Source organism: Colossoma macropomum, unplaced genomic scaffold (genome assembly GCF_904425465.1).
Source record: "Colossoma macropomum unplaced genomic scaffold, Colossoma_macropomum, whole genome shotgun sequence".
In the NCBI taxonomy this organism is placed as follows: domain Eukaryota; kingdom Metazoa; phylum Chordata; class Actinopteri; order Characiformes; family Serrasalmidae; genus Colossoma; species Colossoma macropomum.
Window position 1 is genome coordinate 34,963,210 of NW_023494789.1, and position 22,572 is coordinate 34,985,781.

A 22,572-nucleotide genomic window follows, 5' to 3' on the forward strand; every position below is an offset into this window, starting at 1 on the left:
CTTGAACACAATGCATCTGTTCTACAGAGCTTCCATATGGCTGGGAGGAGATTGAAGACCCACAGTATGGCACATACTACGTAGAGTAAGTAGTACAACCCCCATCTTATCCTCTCTCTCTGTCTTTCACTCCCACACATACATACAGGCACCTTTTCATCTCTCTAGCAGTGATAACTATAATAGCATGAGGAACGTGTGATAATGAATGTTGATGGGTAAATAAATATTGAATATGCCATTCACTAGCAATAATAATAATAATAATAATAATAATAATAACAGAATACTCTCTTGCCTTTCTTTCATGTGCAGTCATATAAACCAAAGAACCCAGTTTGAGAATCCCGTTTTGGAGGCGAAGAGGAAACTTGGACAGGAGACTGCAATAGCAACTCAGAGCCAAAAGGGGGCAGCACCTCCTCCAGGTATCAACCCAATTCTTACACACACAGACCAGTATTTCCCAGCTCCAGTCAGAAGAACCACCTGCTGTATTCTCCTCTTGCGAATCATATCATTAGCAGATTAATCAGTCATTTTTCAGTTCAGTCAGGCATTTGAGTAGTAAAAGTGATCTACACTAGTCCTGAATTAAGTTTTGTTAGGTTCTGTGTTCTGTTCTTACTGATACCAAACATGATAAACTCACTACACAATGCTGAAATGCTTACTCTGTTCAATCCATACAGGTACAGTGTAAAACTTACAAATGATTGTAATAGGAAAGTAGCTACAAGGCGGCCTGGGGGGTTAGACTCTTTCACTTTTTTGTGGAAGTTTTTTGACCGTTCAAAAAAAAAAATAAAAGTTTCCTGACGCCCATAAAAATGTTCTTGTATCCCTGTGTCCATGCAGTCCTTGGTAACGGCGCAGTTTTGAACCAACTTAGCAGTGAAGCATGAGAAGACTTTTTTCAACAGTGACATATTAGCCTACTCAACTGTTTCTACAGATTATGGGAACTTGGCTGAGCTGTTCTGGTTCCTAATGGAGGCTAATTTTTAACTAGCTAGCGAGCTAGGCTAGTAGTAAAGTAGTAAACAAAGTGCTCTAGTTAATCAGCCAATAACTGTGGTGGTATGGTATGATCAGTTATAGTAACTAAGCTAAATGTGCGGTCAACAGCTGTGTGCTGTGTTTAAAGTTTCACATTTTTCTCTCTGGTTATGGTAGTACAATGAAACAGGCTAGTTGACAAGTTAGTGGTTATCAGCCTCACAACTACAATGTCACTATCCTAGCTGACCCGCTCAGCCTGTAACCCACCCCCCACCACCTTTTCAAAAATTTGAACGTTGAATCATATGATTAGTTAGCAAAAGCAAATACTTTTTTTGTAGTTTGTTTGTAGTCTTTTAAATTGAAGCCAGTTGCTAATTTATGTTTTCAGTGACAGGCAGACCAACTTGTATATATGTGTGTGTTGAGGGGGAGTGTGTGTGTGTGAAGATTAGAGAACACTCTGCTCTCCTCAAGAATCTAAATTAAAGATTATTGCATCAGAGTGGATACATTATAGATGTATATGTGCGTGTGTGAAAGAGCGAGAGATGTTTAGGAGTTAAAGAAGAATGGAATGAGTGGGAAGACAAGGGCAGCCCCCATGCAATCTGCGTCACTATTCCTCCTCCCTTTCCCACACAAAGCACTCACTCTTCCTTTTACACACTTTTTCAAGTTTATTCCTGCCTGTCGTTTCCGCTTGTCTGAAACATCGTCCACAGAGAGACAGAATTCTTACGCATCACACACAGTAACACAGACGAATCAGCTCAAACGCAGAGGGCAGGCCTTGTTCCTCATCCTTCAGAAGTTAATTGTGTTAAAAGGCCTGTGGTGACAGTATGGAGTCATAAAGAGTCAAATGGAGTCATTTCCGCTCCCTAGTAGGGAAAAAAAGGGGGATACAGACTTTCTGAGCTCCATTTAGAACATACGGTTTCCATGGCAATGCTAGAACAACGAATCCCAGCCTATTTCACAAATTAACACTGACTCAGCTGCCAGCATGTTAGCATTAGGGCTTAGACACACCAAGCCGTTGAGCAAGAACTAGCACCAAGACTGACTGAAGACCGGCTTCTGTCAGCTCCCTGTTGCCACTCGTCTCTTCTGAAAATATGTACTCGAACACACTGCAAAGAGATGCAGCTGATGACAGACAAGCACATACTTTATCAGTCTGTGCAAAAAGGAACAGCTCTTTGTAGCCAGAGCCGCCAGTGGTTTGTGTGTGAATGTAAACTATAAGGCTGTTGAGGTCATTACATTTTAGCTGATGATTAGTTATCATATAGCTGAGATTAACAGTTGAACTGTGTTCTTTATTGTTTGTGACTATTAATAATAAAAAAATAAATAGTTAATGTCGGTCAGTCGTGATGAAGCTACTTTTTTGGCATTGCTGTCTTTTGTGTCTCTCCTTGTGTGATGATTCTCAGCTCTCTGGGGGCGGACCGCCGATCCAACAGCTCAGTTGGACAAAATAAGAACTAACTACAGCCAACACCGCACACGCTATGGGCAAAGATCGGCCACCAGTGCTCACTGCAGGCCTGATGGCGTCTATTGGCTGGCATTCGGATTGGTGTGTCATGGCCCTTTTGTTTCTCTCCTTGTGTCCCAATTCGCAGCTCTCACTGCTGACCACTGATACTGATTCAAGATGCTCAATCAGCCAAAATAGCAAATGGACAATGGTATTTGGCCACTGACACTCACTAACAGCTTAACAGCGTCTGGCAGCATGGTCATTTTTTTATATTTTGGATCTTTCTGAGCTCCCTAGATATGGAGTGAATGGGAATGAAGTTGGCTTGGTGTGTCAGGGCCCTGTAGAAATTGTAGAAAGATCCTTTCAACATATTATCATTAGGCATACATAATATGCAGATGGACAGTATATCATTTGCTGATAAATGGGAGAATTTGGTTATTATTATTGGTGTGATGTTGGAATTATAGCTGATAATTACAATAGATAATTTACTGTCCCATTTTTAGCTCACATACACACTGTGTAGAATTAATAAATAACCCATATTTGGTGGTAACCTTACAGTATTTCAAGAATGTATTATAGTATGAACTTGTAGTAACTTGCAAAAAGTTATATAATTTAATAACAATAAAATAAAATTTAGAAATGTAATTGTCAGTTATTGGTATTGATATTAGCCACAACAAGGTCTTATTTATTGGTTATCATTATTGGTTCATTACCCTATTTCATATTGGTGTATCCCTATTACCAATCAACAGCTGTTATCAAAATAACCTGGACTGAAGGTCAGATAAGAAATGTGTTTGGCCAGTGAAGCTCTTGTTTTTTTTTTTAAATCATAGTCACACACATCTCTCTCAGTGCAGCTTGAGCGAAATGAAGAGAGCCAATGTGCTCATCTGCTGTTTCTTTAAACAGTGTTTTGACAGCTCTATCTTTCCTCAAAACTGTGGAGAGACCTACAACTACCATTAAAGCAGCACCAGTCTAGCGCACACGCACACACATATTTATACACTTCACTCAACTCTCTTAGCCCTAAGTCAGCCTCTCCAGTGTAAAAGCACATTAAATCGTCATCAGGCTTGCATTATTTTGTTCATTTTATGCGACTGCAATCTGTGGCACCATAACTAACCTCTCTTCCTTAGAAACAGGGACAGGCAGTAACTGAGTCAGTAATTAGCCCCCTGTTAGAGGGGTTTGTCTGTGTAATTCACTGAAGGTCAGCTGAAGCAGTTTAACTGTTGTTGATGTTTCGAGTTTTTTCAGCACAAGAAACGTGTCTGTGGCGTTAGAGGAATTATGGGATTTAGGGTGAGGCTTATATGTTTGGGTCTGCGTGGTTGGTGGTGATTTGTGTTCTCATTTGCCGTGTCATATTAAAATGGATTTGTTTATTACCCCAGCTGGATGAAATGCTTATTGTTTGTTTATGTGTCAGTCAAGTAAAAACAACAAGCCACCATAATTAGACAGGAGTCTATGAAGAATCTGACTCTTTGTCTCACTTGTCTCTGCCTCTTTCTCTATAAGTCTCTCTTACAGTTTGTAGCCTACAAAAGAAAAAAAAGTAATTGTTATCCTGTCAAAATCATCAACGCCAAAAACACAGCTAGTAGAAAACAGAAAGATGCACACATTATTCTCTCTCTCTCTCTCTCTCTCTCTCTCTCTCTCTCTCTCAACTGTGTGTTGCTCAACCATCTTACTTTCAACTTTTTCTTGTCTTTCAACTCTATCTCACTCAGCTCTCTCTCAAGCCTCTTTCTCTCTCTCACTCAACTCTCTTTCAACTATCTCTCTCTCAATACTTTTCTCTCACTCTCTCACTCAACTTTCTGTGTCCTTTAAATGTCTTTGTCTTTCGCCTCTCTATTTCTCTCTTGCTCAACTTTCTCTCTCAACTCTTTCTCTCTCGCTCATCTCTCTCTCTTTCTCTCCCGCTCAACTCTCTCTCTTTCCCTGTATCTCTCTCTCAACACTCTCTCTCTATCTCTCTTCCCTTCTCTCTTACTCAGCTCTCTCTCAACTCTCTTTTTATCTCCTATTCAACTCTCTTCCTTTCAACTATCTCTCTCTTGCTCAGTCTTGCTCCTTTTTTTTTTTTTAAAATCTAATTATACTCTTACAAGGGTGCCAGAGAGGATTCTTTGGGGCAGTGCCACAGAGTGTTTCAGTGTGTGGTCATTAAAAGAAATATTTGTGTGAAGACTCTTTTCTTTTTTTAATAAATGGACAATTTTTTTTCCTCTATCTCTCCCTTTTTCTAGGGGGTGATGGTGGTACCCCAGGCTTCACGCGAGACCCAACCCAGCTGAAGGGGGAGCTATACCACACAGCCCTGAGGAAGAGCACTCAAGGTTTTGGTTTCACCATCATTGGAGGGGACCGGCCCGATGAGTTTCTCCAAGTAAAGAATGTGCTGGCAGATGGACCGGCTGCTCACGACAATAAGATGGCCTCTGGTGAGTGGGAGCAACCTCTCACTGGATGAATGAAAGAGAGATGGCCTCAGTGCCACCCTGATGCCTCATCTATTTGTTTACTTTTATTAGAGGATCAGTACTAATAGCAGAACACAGAAGTTGATTCCCATTGCAGCACTTGGATTAAGAGCCTCTACTTCACTGGCTGGTGTTAAGGTTTTAGCGCAGGGCATCTAAAGCAGCGGGGAGAGTTTATTTTCAGACAAGCCATGCTGTACTCTCCATGGCATACTTGAAGTGTGCAAGGCTTAAGCAAATGGAGGGCATCCAGAATTTTGTATTACTTTGATGCTAACATGTTCTTACAAGACAGAAAAATGCCAGATGACATCAGAAAGTGCCAGGCTCTTTAAATATGCACTGCCTTCCTTTTAAATTTGAATTTAAAAGGATCAGAGTAGAAAACATACATGCTCAGATTTTGTTAACATAAAGCTGTTATTTACTAATCCTTTGGGTATATTTTACATTGTGTTCATCAAAGTGTCTTGGTATAAAGAGTGTTTTGTCTTAAATAATGATTTAGACAATAACAGTTTTACTGTTGTTAAAAAGCACATATTGAAAATCTTGTGGCTCAAAGGTGGTTTAAACACTAGACAATGTTGTCCCTAATAATACCTGTTTAATCCTTATTATATTAAAGCAATGGTTTGGTCAAAAATCAAACACATAAATTTGCTCTTATATCAAACTGATCAGCCACAACATGTTTGGTGATTTAGGCATGCGGTTTGCACAGTACTAAACTAGTGGCTGTAAGTTTTTATAACTTTTTAAATATGTTATCCTTATAGCTTCAGTGCAAAACTAAAGTAGCTTAACTTTGGAACCCTTGTCTGGCGCTTTAGCTACATATGAGGTAAGGTGAAAATCTGTAAATTTGATTTTCTGCTACATCACAACTTAAAGCAAACTGATCAAAAAACATACCTAACCCCTTGAAAAGCCATGGGCCCAAACTTTTATTACACACTTCTATAACCTAATAGCTCCATTAGTTTGCATTGAAGTCCCTGTTGTTACTGAATAATACGCCTTTGTGTGAAATGAACACAAGGAGTTAAGTGTATTTACTCATTTTGAAAAGCAAAGTGTCCTCACTCTTTTTTTGTAAAAGGCCTTTTTTTCTAAAATACTTCCCTTCTTCTCCCCCTCTATCACATTCCTAGGCGATGTGATCGTGGAGATCAACGGCAACCTGGTCCTGGGTAAGACCCACGCTGACGTAGTGCAGATGTTCCAGTGCATACCCATCAACCAATATGTGGACATGGTTCTGTGCCGCGGTTACTCGCTGCCCCCTGATGTTGAAGCGGACAGTGAGGATCTTCCTCCCCCTCCCCCTCCTCCTCCCCCCACAGTAGGTGAGGTGGTGACAGCCGTACCGCTCATTAATGGTCAGCCACTGCTAGTGAAGGGCGAGGCACTGCACGGCTCATCTCAGGAGCTCCACTACGTCACCACAGACTCCAGTGGCCGGCCTGTTGTGGCCGCACTGCCTGGGGGGGGCAGTGAGAGGCCAGAGGGTGGCATGCTGCAGCCAGAGCTTGTAAGTGTCCCCCTGGTGAAAGGCCCTGGTGGATTCGGCTTTGCCATCGCAGACTGCCCACTGGGTCAGAAAGTAAAGATGATTCTGGATGCACAGTGGTGCCGTGGCCTTCTGAAGGGAGATGTCATCAAAGAGATCAACCGGCAGAACGTACAAACGCTGAGCCATGCACAGGTGGTGGACATACTGAAGGAGCTGCCTGTGGGGAGCGAGGTCAACCTGCTGGTGTTGAGAGGAGGTGAGAAAGAGAGAATAAGAAGGCTGGGCAATATCTAAACATCACAACACGTGACCACACATTTGTGCATTACATGCATTAGTAAAGTACACCTGCCGGTGTGGGTTCATGCTAGTTTCGTCTCTTTCAGTGATACACGCAAAACTACTTGAATCCTAATAACTCCTCCTGTGGTGAATCTTTTGCTTAACCTGAGTAAGTGAGTGAGTGAATGAATGACTAAGTTACCAATGGGAGGAATAGAGAGGGAAGTGAAAGGGAAGGATGCATAAGAAATCAAAGAGGGAAAGAAAAGGAACGAAAAAGAGAAGAAGACAAAGATATTTTCCAAAGTAACATAAGCAACATAATGTAATGTAAAACAGTTATGCTCAGGCATTTTGTAGTATGTATACATATATAGGGTGGGATAGTCTGTTCTATTGATTCTTCATAAAGTCACTGCACCTGTCCAGTGTGTATTAGGACTGAAAAATTGATGTTCCTCTTCAATTACATATAATTGATGGATAATAGGAGTTGTCAGGAGGATGGAGAGTTAGGGAAAGAGAGATAAAGAAGGACTGAGGGAAGGAAGAGAATGGAAGGGTTGAAGAAAGAGAAATTCTGTTGTATTGTGGCATAAGGGATGCAATTTCATGTAAAGATAACATCAAAAAAGTGTGAATGTGGCCTTTAGATGTTATATCCTAGGAATCCTTCAAAACATGATCTCACCTGCACAGTGTGTACTGTTATTGAAAAAGTTGGCGTTCCTCAAATGTTTTTCTAAATGCTTCTCCCTCTATTGTGAAATGCGATTTCCTTTCTCTTATATCGACAAATGCCTGGGTTGAACTCTGGGTTGTTTTGTATGAGGGTTTTGCTCTTTCTGGTTATGAGAAGGCTTTTTCCAAGACATGTTAAACACTGTCTTACAGCAGACGGTTACACAAACCACTAGACTTCTGTTTATGGTGCAAGCCACCTTTTAACAAGTCCTCATTTTTCTACTCCATAAAAACTACACTGCTGCAGTGCGCTGTGTGACCATGCAGATGACTGACAGGCCAGCATGCTGCGTAGCAACAAGGGAGAAAGGGATTGTGCTGGCCTTCGCTTCTAATGGGAACTCAGCCAGTCATGTCCTCGGGGACACCAAGCCAGGGGCGGCACATAGCACAGCTGGGACTTGAACCTAAATCCCAGCTGTAGGATGCACCACTGCACCGCTAACCAGCTTTTACTGGGTGTTCCCTCAGGGGGATCCGTATTATCTTTAGCCACTTGCGAGACTCAGCGCATGTGCTTTGATCAGTAGAGGATTACAGCAAGTCCATGAGAACAGCTCATAGTGGGCTAATTGGGTTCAGGAGAGAGAGAGAGAGAGAGAGAGAAAGCAGGAGATAGAGAAAGGGAGAGAGAGAGAGAGAGAAAGAAAGCGGGAGATAGAGAAAGGGAGAGACAGAAAGAAGGAGAGAATGAGAGAGGGAGAGTGAGAGAAAGAGAGAGACAGAAAGGTAGAGGGAGAATGAAAGTAAGGGAGAGCGAAAGGAAGAGATAGAGAGAGGGAGAAACAAAAAAAGGAGAGTGAAAGAGAGGGAGAGTGAGAAAGAAAAAATGAGATACAGAAAGAGACGTAAAGGAAATGTGTGAAAGAAAGAGAAAAGACGTGTGAGAGAGAAAAGTAGAGTGAGAAAGGAAGAAAAGGGAAGAGAGGGAAAGAGAGAAAGAAAAACAGAAAGGGAGAGAGAGAAAAGAAGTGTGATAGAAAGAGAGTAAGTATAAAGGGGAGCGAGAGGTAGAGAAAGGGAGAGAGCAGGAAGGAGAAAGAGAAAGAAAGGGACAGTGAGAAACAGGGCCAAAAAGGAAAGAGGGAACATGGCAGAGAGAAAAAGAAGAGAGAAGAGCAGAAAAAGAAGAAAGTTTGTTCATTCAAGTGTGCTCCATCTACTCTTGAGTGACAGTCACCCCAATCAGGCTGGGGGATCGTGGTGGGGTTGGGTTGGGTACTGTGTGGGTGTTGTGTTGACAGATGGAAGCGTGACTTGGTCATTAGGATTTTATGCATGGCTCTGCTCTCTCTGGAGCCTTCCTACACCCCCTCTCTCCATCTCCCTCTCCCTTTTATGTACATTTCTTCTATCCATCTTTAATATCTCTTAGATGATGCATGCCTTTCAACTCTGCCCTCTCAGATCTCTGCCCAATCTTCTCTCCCGTTTGTTTCAGCACGAGTGAAGGCCTCACAGTTCTTGACAATAACAAGTGTTAATGTGAGATTAAACAATGTATTTTCAACGTTATTCTGAGAGTTATTTTCTTTTTGTTCTAATGACAGAAGCATGATAGGCTCTGTCATTTTTTGTTCATTTTTTCAACTCCGTCTTCCTCTCATTTCTGCCTTTAGGTCAGACTTCGCCAGTAAAGAGTCTAAGACCTGTGAGTATGAAAATCGTTTTGGATTGCAAGGCTTTTGTTGTCAACATGCAGTAGGTCTCTTTAGACTAAGATTCTTTAGAAACAATGATCAAACTTCTCAAATACCAGTGTTGATGTGGGATCAGCTTAGACCTTTCATATAACACTGAATACAGTTACATAAACTGTTGAAAGACCTGATCTTCGATCAGTGTTCTTAAACTGAGATGCTTGATAAATAAGGGCCAGTAAGAGCATAGCTGAAGAAGTCACAAGTGGAGGCAAAATTTACAAATACAAAGCAAAAGTGCATTAAGTTCAGCTACTGATATATCTGCCCTCTTTAAAGAAAGAGTTTGTCTGTACTGAATTAAATTGTTTTGTTCCAGTAGTGTCATTGAAGAAGTGCGCTTTATTTCCCATAACAGTGCATTCTCCCCATGTGCTCTACAGAGACAGGAAATGAGTGCCAGTCTGGAGACTCTGGACCGTTGCCATGACGTCGGAGCCCCCCAGGCACTCACCTATTACTCCAGCACATTGCCCTGTAGCTCACCCCGGCGAGACCCCACCCTCCACCACGCCAAACCAAAAGCCACAGTGGACAGCACTTGTAAGTCTGGAGGACACATTATGTTTATATGTACAAGTCTAATTAAGACCATTAGTTTACCTAAGATCATGTAAACACTTTGGTTGTCATGGTCTGACTGACATGGTCTTAGACTAACTAACCTTAACACAGTTAAAACATGTTTCAGGCCTGACTATTCAAGATAGATTAGCATATGCAAACACTAATATCACTCAACTCTGATGCTGGCAAAATTTTGCGGCGTACGTATGATGGCACACTATATGTCCTATAAAAGTATCCAGACCATGCCCAATGTCAAGCGTCTGCTAGAGGAATATAAGCCCCTCGGCTTTGGGCTGTAGAGCAGTGGAACTGTGTTCTCTGGAGTGATAGAGCTCTGTCAAGTACCTTTGGGATGAGTCGGAGTGACGTTTGTGATCCAGAATTAATCATTCAGAATCAGTACTTGACCTCAATAATGCTTTTGTGGCTAAATGCAATGAAATCCTCACAGCAATGTTACAACACCTAGTGTATAACCCTCCCAGAAGAGTAGAGGCTGTTACTGCAGCAAAGGGTGGAAAAACTGCCTATTAATACCTTTGATTTTGAAAGAAAAGTTAGTAGGTCTGTGATACCAAAACAAATATGAGTGGCAAAAGGGCTTGCACATGTGGAGGAAGAGATGTTCCTTATGTTAAACAGTTGGGAACTGATGTCGTGATATTTAGCTGAAAGAATATAAAGGAATGCAAATATTTTCAAATGGCAGGGAAGTTACAGAGGCCCCAAAAAGTATGTGGACATTTGTATTGTACTTAAAAATGTAGCAAGTTCCTTGTTTCAGGAAACCAAATGCTATTTTAAACAGACCATTCCAATACCTTTCAAAAGGTTGCTGATGTGCTCCAGATCATTATCGTTTGAGCAGTTTTTTTCTCAAACTTGCACTTAAAATGACTCTGCACACTTCTGAGTTCATGATCTCATCAATAAACACAAGCTCACTGACAGCACTGTAAGAATAACAGCCCCACCTCTGTACCTTACAGTACACTTACTGCAGGTGGTTGCAAATTTTTCTTCTGGCCTTTTCCACACAAAAGAGTCCACCATCTGTTTGATGTTGTGCTAAGTGTTTGTCTGAAGCAATTGTCGTTGTTAAACATTTTATAAAGCAATCTAAATAACTTCTTTAAAGTTTATGAATGGTTGAAGTGTCTAAACACTTTTTAGGGCCTCTGTATATGTGTATAAATGTAGGTGCATCATGATAGGGTCGTTTCGTGTTGAACAGACTATGTTGGCATGCATGTAAACAGGACTATAAATTTGTACACTTAATGGTTCATTTTTTTCAACTAACTAAGACCTTCTTAAGGCTGTTGTGTGCATATAAATGTTGTAACCATGGCGCTACAAAAACAGTTGAGTAGCCTGAGTAGATGCAGGAAATATATAGATGAGCTGAGGGACCAAATTTGTGTTTGTAAACAAGCCCTTGTCCGTGCCCTGTTGCATTATTTCAGAAAGTCTCAGTTCAGTGGTTCCATTAATCATTTTTCAGAGAGATAGAACATAAATCACCACCCTTCTCCTTCATGATTTGGACAGTTCACTTCACAGCATGACCTAAAGTACTGAAAGAATGAGAATAGCTTAGTAAACGAGGGAGAGACGATAACAGAGTCAGGCAGAATACTGCACACTCATCTGAGACATCATAGCTGCAAAACATTGGGATTATTATTGTATATAATACATAATGTGTGACAAAAAGTAGCTAAAGAGCAGGTAATTTTAGGTTTATGTATATATACTGATTTAACATAAGTATCTCATTAAAGTAGAATATCATTTGAATATCTCTAAAGGTCAACAGCAGTTACACAAATCTTTATTCTGCCTATAAATGTGAAATGAACCCTGTAGCTCTGGGCACCTTCTGTTGCAATCACATGAAACAGTTTTAGCAGTGCATGGCTGTATAGTCATGTGCAAGCGTTTGATCACCTCCGGTCAAATTTCATTTTGTTGATTTTCTAGGCGAAAATAAGTTAACAAATCCTCTACAAGGAACACATGTTTAACATTTCAGGAAAAAAAACACATGAAATATAAAATGCAGTTTTGCACAGGCAACATTTTTCCCCAATATGTTAAATTCAGAAAATAAACAGTAATTGTGCATTAAAATGTGCAGAAATTTGTTCTCTGTAAAGAATATTATTTTTACTTAGAAAATCAACAAAATGTAGTATGTAAATGTAGATCTCATTCAAAGAAGATTAGTAACACTTTAATTAGTTACTTTAATACAAAGAAAGTCATTTTATTGACTTAAGCCAAACAGCTTGGTTTCCTATATGCATATAAAGTCACATAAATGGTTCTGTTTCTCTACAGTGCCTCAATATAAAGAGCTGGATGTGTTTATAAAGAGAGATCAGGAGACAGGATTTGGCTTCCGTGTACTTGGCGGGGAAGGACCTGAACAGCCAGTGAGTCCCAGTTTCTGGTCACTTGCCTTTGACCTTACACTAAAGACTTAATGTCATTTTGCTAATTCGTAGACCTTCAATATAGTTTGTCCCACATGCTGGATTGCATTTAAATGTAAATCCATAAAGCAGCTGTCTTTCTGAATTCCATGCCTCCCGGTGCATGCTCCCTGTTCCTGCAGGTATACATAGGTGCCATAATACCGCACGGAGCAGCGGAGAAAGACGGCCGTTTGTGGGCAGGAGATGAGCTGATGGGCATCGATGGCATAACTGTGAAGGGGAAATCCCACAAGCAAGTGCTGGATTTAATGACCAATGCCGCCCGCAATGGACAGGTCTTACTGTCTGTACGGAGAAAGGTCATCTACAGGGGTGAGCTTTGGACTTGAGAGTGAATACCTATGCACCCGTACCTCCCCAGTTACACCTAGTCTCGAGTATCAGGATTGTATCTACATAGTAATTATCCGCATAAAAATTGCAGGTGTAAGATGCGTTTAAAACAGATTTAAATCTGATCACTCAAACCACTTCATATGGTGGTCTAGCAAGATTTTTTTTACATTTGTAAATGCATCCATCTCTTCAAGGCACATTCAACAACCAAAACTCCTCCCAAAAGCTTAGGGGCAGGGGCAAAAATTGTTTTCAGGTATGCTAAAATGCTGAAGGGGGTGCTATACCTTTGGCTGTTGCAGTGGCAGTATGTGAACAGGGAGGTGGGGGAGTGGGAGGGTAACAGTCACTGACCCATAGCTACACAGTGAAATCAGTGCAGAGAAGATTTAATATTAAAGTTCAGTTTTCGAGCACACGGCTTGCTGACACCAGTGTTTTAACTCGACCTTACGCCTACTTTGTTTTGTGCAAACCAGTTCAACTTTTTCTTTAGTTTGATAGATTCTGTTCTTGGGTGTGCACTAAACAAATGAACCGTGGTCCTGCAAAAGTCAATGTCTCCGCTTCCAAGTCAACTATAGTTCAGTTCTCTGCTGACAAAACACCTTTTTATGATGATCCACCCCAAATGAGGAAGTTAAACATGAGAACACGCATTTCTCAACATCAGTGCATATCAGCAGTTCATTGTCTACATCAAGGGTGCACAACTCTGGTCCTAGAGGGCCTCCTTAACATTTGACTCTTTTCAGAGGCTTCTATTGTTCTTGCAGCTCAAGTTGCTCCCAGTAGTGGCAGACAAGCAATAACAAGACATTTTGTCACATAGACCACAGAACTTATTTTCTGTAGGTTGGACCACACATCAGCCCAGCAGATGTCAAGAATATAATACGTATTAAGTATATAAATGAGGGATAGATTTGAGTTTTATTGAACATTTTTCATGGGTTGCTACTCATTTTCATGGGTTGCTTGCACCCCCTTAGCACTGCACCTGCAAATATTGTGACAGCATTTCCCTCTGCTGTTCTGAATATAGGGTGAAAAATGCCCGCTTTACTGCCACCACTAAACAGAGGCATTGCTGCTCCTTAATGAGAGTTTATCTTCTAGGTTTAATTTATTAGCTAGAGCTACTTAAAATAAAGTACCAGTTTGGTTGATTTTTATTTTACCTTGTCGTTATTCACTGTCATGCTACAATGCATTGCATGGTCACAAACCACACATGACCATGATTACTAATACAGAAGACTAATTATTCTAAACAGCTGTGTTTACATTGGTATGAAGCCAGTTAAGCAGATGAATAAGCTTGTGAGGTTGCATTGTATATTTTAATTGTAATATTGCATGTGAGGTCAAGATTTGTTTGTTGTTGAAGATAAACACAAATGACACCAGATAAAGAATGAAACCCAGTGCAAAAGGCAGTTAGCAGCATTTTCTGGGCTTAACACAAACAGTTATTTGTTTATATTCATACAAATCTTAGTGGGGGTTTTTTTTGACATAATAAATGTTTACTGCCAGATAATTGGCCTTACATATCATTGCCATGAGTTTTAAAGTAACTGTTTTTAAGTGTAATCCATAAAGCACTAGCAATTGTAAACAAGTGTTTTCACAGCAACCAGCTTTTTCTTTTTGAGATGAATCTGCATGCTAAACAGTTCCTCTCAGTTTGCAACTGACTAAATGGGTGTCTTGCACAGATGTGGGTGATGAAGATGATGGAGCACAGAACGTGGCTCCAGTGCTGGTCAACGGTTCTCCCAGACCTCCACGCATTCAAGTGCCAAGTGTCCTGGACCACGAATCGTTTGATATTACACTCCATCGTAAAGATAATGAAGGATTCGGCTTCGTCATCCTCACCTCAAAAAGCAAGCCCCCACCTGGAGGCAAGTAAACATTAAAGTGTCTCCCACATCGTAATACAGCGTTCTCACTAACACTTACTGTTGCATGCACACACCAAAGCTGAGTGCACCCCACACAAGTTTAGCCCCGATTTTCCTGTCGCAAATTAGAATCTACAGCAAAGCACCCCACTCAGCGACACTCGCCTGTGACAACCGCTTGTGTAATGTGAACGGTTCAGTTGTTTTCAGTGGTTATCCCATAAAAAGCAGTTCGGTGGTTTTCCCAGTAGTATGGTTAACCAAGTTGCCACGTTAACAGTCCCTAGTGACATAAAACACTTTTTATTACCAGTTTAAGAACTCATACTTAATTTAATGATGTTTTTCATGCAAAGACACTAGTATTCCCTCACTGTAACTTTTCCGTTTTTTATGCTAGATGATGCAATATCCTACATTAGTACCTCATTTAATGTACCTAGCATACATGAGATTTTTCTGGAAACACGGTCAAACATGCTCTGTGGTGCAGGCAGATATCATGGCTGTACTAAAAGCCGCTTCTGTTATGGTGTACATTTTAGAACACCCTTAGTCCACCTTGTCAGGTTTCAGCCTGAAAAATGGGTCTCAGGAAAAACACAGTAAAGTAAATCCATGTGTCAGCAGTTGAACATCACGTAAAATGGGCCATTTCAAGCAGCCTCAGGCGAAATGGCTTCAGGGAAGAGAGTACCAGGCTAAGCTAAGCGGCCATAAATGTTTGTTTGACATTCAAAATTTTGTTTTCTTACTCATCTAATTGCAGTTTCACCTAGTTGAAGATTATTATTATGTTCTTTTGTTTGACAAAGCTTAAACTCACACTTTCTCATTATCTTTCCTGTGTACAGCACAAACATTCTATAACAACATTGCCCAGATAAAGTCATCAGTAATGAGCAATGTGTGTCTATGTGTTGCAGTGATTCCTCATAAGATTGGCCGTATAATAGAGGGCAGTCCGACAGACCGGTGTGGTCTGCTGAGTGTGGGTGACCGTATCTCTGCTGTTAATGGCCAGTCCATCATAGAGCTCTGTCACAACGACATTGTGCAGCTTATCAAAGATGCCGGCAATACTGTCACACTTACTGTGGTTCCTGAGGATGGTGAGTTATGGTCAATATCTCTGAAAGACAAACAACTCAGTGAAAATAATTTACTTTAATTACTCTCTCTTCTAGCACTCAATAAAGGCAATAAAAAACTGAGGTTAGTTCAGCAGAAAACTAACCCCTCTCAGCCTCTGATTAGCGTTATGTAGTATTAATGTGATGTAATCAACACAACACAGCTGTTCCATGTCAGAATTATTCTGGTTTGAAAAATCACTGTCACCTCACATTTATTAATAATTTAATTTACACAGTCTTGCAGAATTATAATGAAAACATTTTTCGTATTTTTCTTCCACGCACATCTGTTTTGACTGGCTGTTCAGAATACAAAGGCCCACCTTCAGGAGCCAGTTCGGCCAAACAGAGTCCAGCGCCACAGCACAGGACACTGAAATCCACCACACAGGAAGAGAGGTACCACCCACTAAAAGTCTGGATCTGATCAGAAACCACTCCGCATTGTAGACTTATTAAAAAACTGTCCCATTTTTATTAAATATGGTCTGAAGCCCTAAAAGAGAATTCCACCCATTGTTCATAATTTCTTCTTAATTCAATGATTGAGATATAGACAAGGTCATTCAGAGTGGTCTGATGTGAAGTGCTCTGTTCTAGAGAGACTTACCAACTCAAATATCTTTACAGAGGTGGGGATAGGAACCAGGGATTGGGATAAAGTAAATACACCCCATGAAATATTTATCTTTTTTCGACAAATGTGAACATATTAGCATTTGAGCTTCAGTTAAATAGGATATATAAACAGATGTTGTGTAATAGAACAAAAAATAGAAGTTTTACTTTGCAATCATTTATTAAAAAAAACAGATGTCATTTTTGTCTGTTGAGAAAATAAGCACACCCCTGGCTTCAGTAACTGGTACTGCTCCCTTTGGAAGAAACTACTTCATGTAGGCGTTTCCTCTAACTGTCTACCAATTTCTGACATCTACTGAGAGAATTTTTTGCCCAGTCCTCCATGCAGAATTCTTTCAACTGTGCAATGTTTGAGGAATTTCTTGCTTGTACAGCCCGTTTTAAATCCACCCCACAGCATTTCAATGGGAAGTAAATCTATAGGATTCAAATCTGGGCTTTGACTGGGCAATTCCATAACCTTCCATTTCTTCCTTTTGAGCCATTCCTTGGTGGATTGACTTGTATGTTTGGGATCTTTATCCTGTAGGAAAGTCTACTTCTTCAACGTTTTTACAGATGGTCTCGCGTTCTCCTCAAGCTCTCTCTGGTATGAAAGAGAATTCATAGTCATTTCTGTGATTGCAAGTTGGGGAAGCTGAGGCACTGAGGCAGCAAAGCCTCAAACCATAACATTTCCGACATCATGCTTTACAGTTGGGAGGTTCTTCTGACCAAGTGCAGTCTTTGGTTTTCCCCAAACATGACTTCTGGTATTGTGGCCAAACGGCTGTCTGTCCATAGCACGTTGTTCCAAAAGCACTGGACCTCTCAAAATTATCGTAAAGTAATATCTCAGGAATCAGGCAGCCTATTCATTTCATATGATAACTTTCTGTGAGAAGGTTGACCTTCAGACGTCTGGTTCCTATGGCCACACTGTGAACAGTTCTGACTTAGCAAGTTTCTGTAGAATGGTGCATTTACATCAAACCACTCTGAATGACTGCATGATTTAATTATGTTGAAACGTTGAAACATCTGTGGAGTTACCCTTTAACAAATCAAAAGTTAGTTCTTTTTTAAAGTTACCTGGCTCAGTGTTAAAGTTCCCGAAGAGTCAGGATGTTAACATTCTATTAATGTTTTTTTGTGTACATTACATGCAGGTATAATCTGGACATGGAGGAGAGCAGGGATGAACTGGCTTGGGCAGAATATAAAACCCTTCCTATGAGTGAAAAAGGAACACTGTGTGTTACAGGCTCCAAACAGGTAAAGGCCAAAGCTACTGTACTTATCTAATCTACGAAATACATTTGATATGTACAGAAGCTTGAAACAAAAAAGCTCTGTCTGTGTTTCACAGGGCTGTATTCTGGTAGAGTTAGAGCGCGGCCCTCGCGGCTTCGGCTTCAGTCTTAGAGGAGGGACAGAGTATAATATGGGGCTGTATATCCTGCGATTGGCTGAGGATGGCCCCGCCCTTCTGGATGGCAGAATTCAGGTCAGTAGGGCAGCTTAGCATGCTCAGTCACCTCAGAAAAGCTGCACAGTAGCTTAGAAGTGTTTAATCCCAAACCTGCTTGAAGACATTCACATGCCTTACAAAACTCTATAGTAGATGTTTGGAAATGTACCTGCTGATGCTGTATCGCACATCTTAGTTTCATTAAGGATCTGCCAAGCGGTGTTCATTAAGACTGAGACTGATCACAGCTTTGAGATGCACTTTAGCACACCTGTTGCATGTACCCCCTACCTTTGGTTTTCAGGTGACTATCACCTAGAACTGTTACACCACTGACCATTTCTTAGAAATGAGACCCTCAAACACAACTCCATTGTCCAAACTGTGAGATTAAACACATGTTTGTTTGATTGTGACTTTTTGAAGGATTTAAACAGGTGAGATTCAGTGTGAACTGGAAATCATAAGGCATTTTCGTTTAGTCCCGTGACGTATTTCTAAGCGAAACACAGAATCAGGGTGGGTCTCAGAGCTAGCTGAGTATTTTTGCTCGATGGTAGAGGTGAAGATGGAACGTGATATTATTGGTTAATATTATTTTTCAAAAGACATTTTCAAGGTCAGGAAAAGTCACTGCATTTTGATCAAAGATTATGGGAAATCAAGAATATTGAGACTATTGAAGAATATTGTCCTCTAATATGAACTAACAAGATGAAAAGAGGTCCATTTTGATTTCAGCTTGACTTTAAGTGCTGCCAGTCAAGCACTTTTGGATGCATTTTGGATACTGTTCCACAAGCATGTCAGTCAAGCGTTTTTGGATACTGTTGCCAAAATCAGATCTCTCCATTCCCAGACATCATTATGGAACTAACCACAGCTGGAGCTGAGAGTGTGTAGACTGTTACCACATTCATCAAAAGTAACAGAATAATGAGCTGCCAACTGAAAAAAAGCAATTCAAGTGTCAACCCTTTTTTGTACACTGCACACTTGCCTTGAAACACCCTGCTTTCCAGATGCTCTCTAAAGTGAGGTGTTCTACATGCAGGTTGGAGATCAGATAGTGGAGATCAATGGGGAGCCCACACAGGGGATCAGTCACACCAGAGCCATTGAACTGATTCAGGCTGGAGGCAACAAAGTACTGCTGCTGCTGAGACCTGGACAGGGGCTCGTGTCTGACAACAGTGAGTCTGGCCGTCTGTCCATCTGTGTCTATGTGTCTGTCTGCCTGTCTGTCTGTCTACCTATCTATCTATCTGTCTTTCTATCTATGTCAATCACAAACATGCTAGTATAAAATTAACTATCTAATATAACTTGCTGTTTTCTGAAATCTAACTTTCTTTCTTTCCTTAACTCTTTCTTTTTTTATTCATTCTCGCTAGGTAGTGTAAGTTCCTCTGCTGTGTGCTACTACCCCCAGGAGCACCATCACTAACAGTTTCTTTTCCTCTGGGCCATCTTTTCTCACTTTGGTAATTCTGTTCCTTTTGTCCTCCCTTGGCCTCACTCATATCTCAACTTAAAGAAGGTTATAAAGAGGTATCCCACCCAAATATCAATATTTTCCCCATATTCCCATCCATCTAAACATCTCTCAGGTCTCTCGGTGGGTAGGGAGATGACAGAGATATATCTATCTATCTATCTATATATATATATATATATATATATATATATATATATATAGATATAGATATATATATATATATATATATATATATATATATATATATCCTTTCAGCAGTATAAAAATAAAAATAAAAAACCCTAGCAACACCCCTGTGCCTGATACACTCATACCAGCGCCACATACGCTATCATGCTGCTACTACAGTACTGTGCAGATCACTCTTCATATACTTAATTTCCAATCAGAACTGCTTTTACGTACAAGTTATTCATTTTTCAGGAGAATTACCTTAAGAGTTTATGTATAAAGACAATGCACTTGCACAGGGAAGGAGAAAGTCTTCCTAAAGGATGTAAAGGAAATTAGTGGAAAACGAGAGTTTGCAAACTGGAATTCAAAAATATTATTAAAAGATATAGAGAAAATTGGATTTCAGACAACCGTGCAAAACCTGGTAGACTACCGGAACTGTCCCCATCAGATCAACAGTACTTTCAGCTTTGAGAGAGAGGAGAAAATCAAGCTCTACTCTAGCTTCTTATCTGAAAAATATACAGGTGTTTGTCCATCCTTTCACTGTGAGAAGACAACTTTCAGGCAGCGCAATGTGTTTGAAAGGATGTGTACCTGTGAAGAAGCCATTACTGAGAAAAGGAAATAGTTTAAAAAATTCAAATCTTTATATTCCAAATGGGATCGTAAGAACCAACCTCTATTTATATATATTTAATGGTGGTTTTGAGTGGAAATGAAAAAAAATGAAGGGAAAAATTACAATTGATATTTTGATGGAATACAGCTGTGACATTTGCCCCCCTTGAATTTGTCAGAGTGTTTTATCATTATCCCTTATAAGTACATTTGACATTCTGTGTTTTAGCAAAAGTGTTTATTAGACATATTTTACTTTTTTTCTTTCTTTAGACTCTGCAGCAGCAGATCCAAAAGTCTCTTCACCTCTAAGCTCTCCTGGTGACGTATTCCTCTCAGACCCGCTGCCATCCGATGCTTCAGCCTTTTCATTCTGTTCACCCTCCTCACCCTTCGCCCTCTCTCCAGACCTTTCTGAGTCCAAAACTAGCTTGTCACCTCGCCCCAAAGAAATCAACAAAGAGAGGGGCTCCAAACCTCGAGACGCTGCGTGTCCCGAAGCCTCTGAGCCAAGACATGTCAAGAGAAGTCAGTCTAAAGAGAACAACATTGACTCTACAAGTACAAGAAAATCTAGTGAAAAGAAGCTGAATAGTCCATCTAAAACCAAAGATAAATCTCACAACTCTCGCAGCTCCAAAGAGTCCAGCAGGCACGGGATATCCAGCAAACACCAACCAAGCCGTGCAAAGAGTCCCACAAAGTCAAACCAGGAGGGACAGGAACTGGACGTCAACGAGACACAGGGGGAAATTGAGGAAAATCAATCAAAGAGGAAGTCTCGGAGGGATGAAAAGAAGGGTAGCAGTGAGAGGGTGGAGAGGGCCAATACAAGAGAAAGGCTGAGAAGCAGCAAGACAGAGGGCACGGACCGGGAGAGAGCAGAACGAAAAGGGCGAGAAGAGGTGGTGAGGTCAGAAGAGGAGGCAGAGCTGAAAAGCACCTTGAGAAGAAAGAAGCAGCCACAGGTGGAGGAGCAAGACAGACACACCAACACACCCAGAGAAAAGAAGAGCAGTGGCCATCATAAACATGAAGAGAAGATAATTCAGCCGAGACGGAGTAAAGAATTAAAAAGTGATTCAAAGAGAAGGAATGAGGTGGGAAAGAGGGATATGCATGTATACAGTACAGAAGCCAAGCAAAGAGAGGACGAGAATGAAAGCGAGGAAGACTCGCCAGAGAGCCCAACAATGAGCTCAGCGCTCAGCAACTCAATACTCAGCGTGAACGGGCAGGCTGGTGCTGGCCTCTGGAAGGTCCCGAGCTCCGCACGTATTCTAACTCGCGAAGAGGTGATGCGTGATTTTTACGGGTAGCTAAAGCATGCACTTCACTCTCTGGGCATTGTGCATTAAACCATGGCCTCTTCGGAGCTGCTCCTCTCTTTGCTTAGCTTATTTCTAGAAAACAGATATGATCTGCCAGTTTCACACCTCTGCCATGTTTACATAGCTGCCATGTCTGACCCGTACATTGTAAAATGCACATGGCATAGTGTATGATGGCTCCTCTGCCCTCATTACTGCTGATTTTGTAACAGGATGGGTGAAAGCTATCAAAAATGGACTTGCTGCTATTTTTGCTTTTACCCGATCTGTACTGAGAGCAATGCTTATCATGGAGAGGCTTGGAATGGAACACCTTTGCAAAACTTCTGCTGACTTTTTGGTCAAAGGATCAAAAGGAAGAAGGGACTCAGTTCTGTCCACCTTGCCTCACAAACATCTCCTCATTTTGTGCCAATTACCAAGTTTTTTTTTTCTGTAAGTACAGACTCTCTGCTGACCATTACAATGCACTTCATCCATATGCAATGAAAGGGACTATCACTCCCTACCAATCACCAAAAGAACAAACATGAATTTGAGTTTTTCTACGTTCTATAGTCATGTTGCCCCGACCCCAAAGAGTGTCCTATTACTGCATGCAAAAAAATGACCCTTTTTCCTCCAGTTGCTTTGTCGCATGCCTTTTTAAACGCCAGTCAAGGATGTCTTTCAACCAGACTCTGATAGCCGACAAAGAACTGTACTTAGAGGCTCGAGGCAAACTGCCTGAGTGGTATCTGCAGCAACTAGCTTTACAAAGGACTGTTCTAGACTGTTCTCTGATTTTAACACGCCCGTATCCTTGATCTTCAAATCTTCTTATTGCAAAAGACCAGAAACTTGTGCTTTAATATCTTCTTTGCCATTTGTATGAAACCTGTGTAACTTACTGAGAAGTGTATATGAGCATAGAGACATGTAGCCATATCGAATCATCGACTATGACGTGTAGAAGTCCAAAGTACGTAGAAAAGCACCGTGGTAGATTTACCTTGTAGCAGTTACTTTTGACTCATCACAAGAACTAATGATACATGCGGGAGTATCTGTAAATGTTATGTGATCTTGGACGTTTCATTTTCTTTCACGTTTCCCACATGTCCGTCTTCAAACTGAATGCAAATGCAGGCAACGTAAGCAATCGGAGA

General features: G+C 40.9%; 1 protein-coding gene across 2 annotated transcripts in view; it reads left to right on the forward strand.

Moving 5' to 3' along the window:
• The window catches only part of LOC118808439 (membrane-associated guanylate kinase, WW and PDZ domain-containing protein 3), a 152,255-nt gene extending 130,776 nt beyond the window's left edge, over window positions 1-21,479 (forward strand). For both annotated transcript variants that reach the window (XM_036571110.1, XM_036571111.1), the window contains 15 exons: window positions 28-85; window positions 316-428; window positions 4,780-4,974; window positions 6,168-6,785; window positions 9,175-9,206; window positions 9,639-9,798; window positions 12,169-12,263; window positions 12,446-12,638; window positions 14,384-14,572; window positions 15,499-15,684; window positions 16,017-16,107; window positions 17,499-17,604; window positions 17,699-17,836; window positions 18,855-18,993; window positions 20,367-21,479. In XM_036571110.1, coding sequence (XP_036427003.1) covers window positions 28-85; window positions 316-428; window positions 4,780-4,974; window positions 6,168-6,785; window positions 9,175-9,206; window positions 9,639-9,798; window positions 12,169-12,263; window positions 12,446-12,638; window positions 14,384-14,572; window positions 15,499-15,684; window positions 16,017-16,107; window positions 17,499-17,604; window positions 17,699-17,836; window positions 18,855-18,993; window positions 20,367-21,412 — 3,359 coding nt within the window. In that variant the 3' untranslated portion in view covers window positions 21,413-21,479. The remainder of the gene's footprint in view (window positions 1-27; window positions 86-315; window positions 429-4,779; window positions 4,975-6,167; window positions 6,786-9,174; window positions 9,207-9,638; window positions 9,799-12,168; window positions 12,264-12,445; window positions 12,639-14,383; window positions 14,573-15,498; window positions 15,685-16,016; window positions 16,108-17,498; window positions 17,605-17,698; window positions 17,837-18,854; window positions 18,994-20,366) is intronic.
• The last annotated feature ends 1,093 nt before the right edge of the window (window positions 21,480-22,572 follow it).